At 39.6% G+C, this 2,599-nt stretch overlaps 1 protein-coding gene across 1 annotated transcript in view; it reads left to right on the top strand.

Annotated features, from left to right (window-relative positions):
* depdc5 (DEP domain containing 5) overlaps positions 1–2,599 on the top strand; it is a 64,265-nt gene that overhangs the window by 25,519 nt on the left and 36,147 nt on the right. Inside the window, exons 25-27 of the mRNA XM_015393118.1 lie at positions 1,003–1,163; positions 1,363–1,483; positions 1,967–2,134. Of these exons, the coding sequence (XP_015248604.1) occupies positions 1,003–1,163; positions 1,363–1,483; positions 1,967–2,134 (450 nt within the window). The remainder of the gene's footprint in view (positions 1–1,002; positions 1,164–1,362; positions 1,484–1,966; positions 2,135–2,599) is intronic.

Raw genomic sequence — 2,599 nt, forward strand, 5'->3', positions numbered from 1 at the left:
AATTTTCTTTAACGGAGAGTCTCCAGACTGATCTGCGAGTTAAACCTTGAAAGCTCGCGAGATCAGGATGGTCTCACGAGGCTAGCGTGTTTCTGCTTCGTCCAGACTACAATTTATGTTTTTAATTTACTCTTTGAGCTCTCAGAAACCTTCTCCATTTTCTGACTCGATTCTCTCAGTTGTTGGAGACTAATTTGTAGAGAAACGGGCTCATTAGCTGCGTCGTTAGCTGTTAGTGAATCTTCTGAATCTGAGAGGCTAGCCATGCGATTTTCTTTCGTTTCTTGTAAAATTAGAATCGGATTTAGGCTTTTTTTTTTTCGTCTCTTTTTAATGCTTTTATTTCTTGCAATCATTTCAAAAGAGAGAGGTTTCTGGACGTTGTCGGGGAGCCACTTGATTAAGCTGTCGCCATCTTGCTTTCTCACCTGGAACTCCTCCAGCTGTTTATTTCTGAACTTTCTCATTTGCAGTTTAGGTTGTGCCTTTATTTTTCCAGCTCAATCTGCAGGTTGCTTATTTAATTATTATTTTTCAGATAAATATTACTTTAAGGACAAAGTTGGATGTGTAGCCTTTAGATATATCCCACAACAAAATGAAGTTTAAATCTGTGATTCTGTTTTAGAATAATCTAACAAGTCGCTTCTGAAGCTGCAGGATTTTATTAAGAAATGAGAGAAAAATGCCCAAACTTTTATCAATGTTAAGCTTGTGCCACTGAGATGCTGGTGTCAGTAGGGAGGGGGATAATGGAGGGGAGCTAATAATGTGTTCCACTCTCCGGTAATCTGCAGTTTTATTGCAAGAATCTAATGTTTGAATGTGTTAAATGCGTTTTAAAATTCAAATGTGGTTATTGTTTGGGAAAATATGTGTTTAAACTATTCCACCTTACAACCCCTCAAAAAACCCAGTTGTTTTGCTTGTCTTGTTCTGTGAGTTCAATCCTTCCTCGAATGTCTTTTCCTTTTTCTTTTCCTCCTTTCCTTTCTTCTTTAGACGAGAAGATGACTCTCCAGTGATGACGGCGTCTCAGGTGTTTGAAGAGTTCATCTGTCAGAGGTTAATGCAAGGATATCAGATCATCGTCCAAACAAAGAACAGAAAACCTCCTCCTGTAGTGGCCACGCCCCTTGGCAGTAGTCCTATGTATACCAGAGGTAAATCAGCTTGATTGAATGAAGTAAAATTACGAGCCAATAAACAGAATTAGCCTTCAGCTATATGGAATAAACGGCACAAATTGAAAACTTTAGAAAATACTTCCTTAAAGAAAAGAAATACGGCTTGGAAGCAGATAATTTAAAAACATGAAGAAAGAAAAAGCTCAATGCAGATATTACTATTTTCTTTCATCAGGTCTGGTGTCTTTGCGTCGAGCAGAAGAGGAGGAGACGGTCTACTGGCTCAGCATGGGCCGCACCTTCCATAAAGTCTGCCTCAGAGACAAGATCATCACTGTGACCCGCTACCTGCCAAAGTACGCGCTTCTGACAGCATCCGACTCAAACACAAACCTGAAACCTTTAAACTGGGTTCCCAACGGTCTTTGAACTCCTAAAGCCACCAGGGTTCCCGCGGGCCCTTAAAAAGTCTTAAAAGGCATTGAATTCTTCAAAATAAAACTAAGGCCTTAATTGGTATTAAAATGTCTTAAATCAGTCTTTCGTAGGCCTTAATTTTTAAAACATCATAAATAGGATAATTTTTATTACGATTTATTTTTGTAATCTAAATAAAACATTATAATTGACAATTTTTTTCTATTATCTTTTTGCTGCTGTAAACACCAGAATTTCCCCATTGTGGCACAATAAAGGGATTTTCTATTCTATGCTATTCTATTCTATTCTATTCTATTCTATTCTAAAGGTCTGGGAACCTGTTTAAAAGATGTGTTTTTTGTTGGAAAAACTCCAAAGTTTCAAACTGAAAGGTCTGACCTGCGTCTTTGTGTCTGTAGGTATCCGTATGAATCTGCTCAGATCCAGTACAGCTACAGTCTATGTCCTCCTCACTCAGACGCTCAGTTTGTCTCTTGCTGGGTGGAGTTTGGACATGAGCGACTGGAGGAATACAAGTGGAACTACCTGGACCAGTATATCTGTTCTGCCGGCTCTGAGGACTTCAGGTAATCGCGGACTTATGCCAGTTCAGCCATGGACTGCTGTTGATGAGCGGTACGCTGAGAATATTACCAAAGATAACTATCAGAATATATGATGAAACATGCAAAAAGCTGCTCAGCCATTCCAAAAAAGTAAAAAAAAAAAACAATCCACTGGATTTTGTTTCCAAGTTTGAAGATGTTTCACTTCCCATCCAGGAAGCTTTTTCACATCAAAAGGTCAGAAATAGACTGGACCAAAAACAAAGCCTTGTTTTGGCTTAGAAAACAAGCAAATTGATCCGGATGAACGAGTCCGCCCCTTACGAATGGGGGTCATTTGGTTTCTTTGTTAGCCTGTAATACATGATACCTGTCTATGTCACTGAAAGGGGGGATGTTAAAGTAGGGTAACCATACTTTTATTTGGGAAAAGCAGGACACCTTGGAGTGGGGGGCGGCGGCGGGGGGGATCTCTGTTCCCATGCA

The sequence above is a fragment of the Cyprinodon variegatus genome, unplaced genomic scaffold (genome assembly GCF_000732505.1).
Source record: "Cyprinodon variegatus isolate N-32 unplaced genomic scaffold, C_variegatus-1.0 Scaffold625, whole genome shotgun sequence".
NCBI lineage: Eukaryota > Metazoa > Chordata > Actinopteri > Cyprinodontiformes > Cyprinodontidae > Cyprinodon > Cyprinodon variegatus.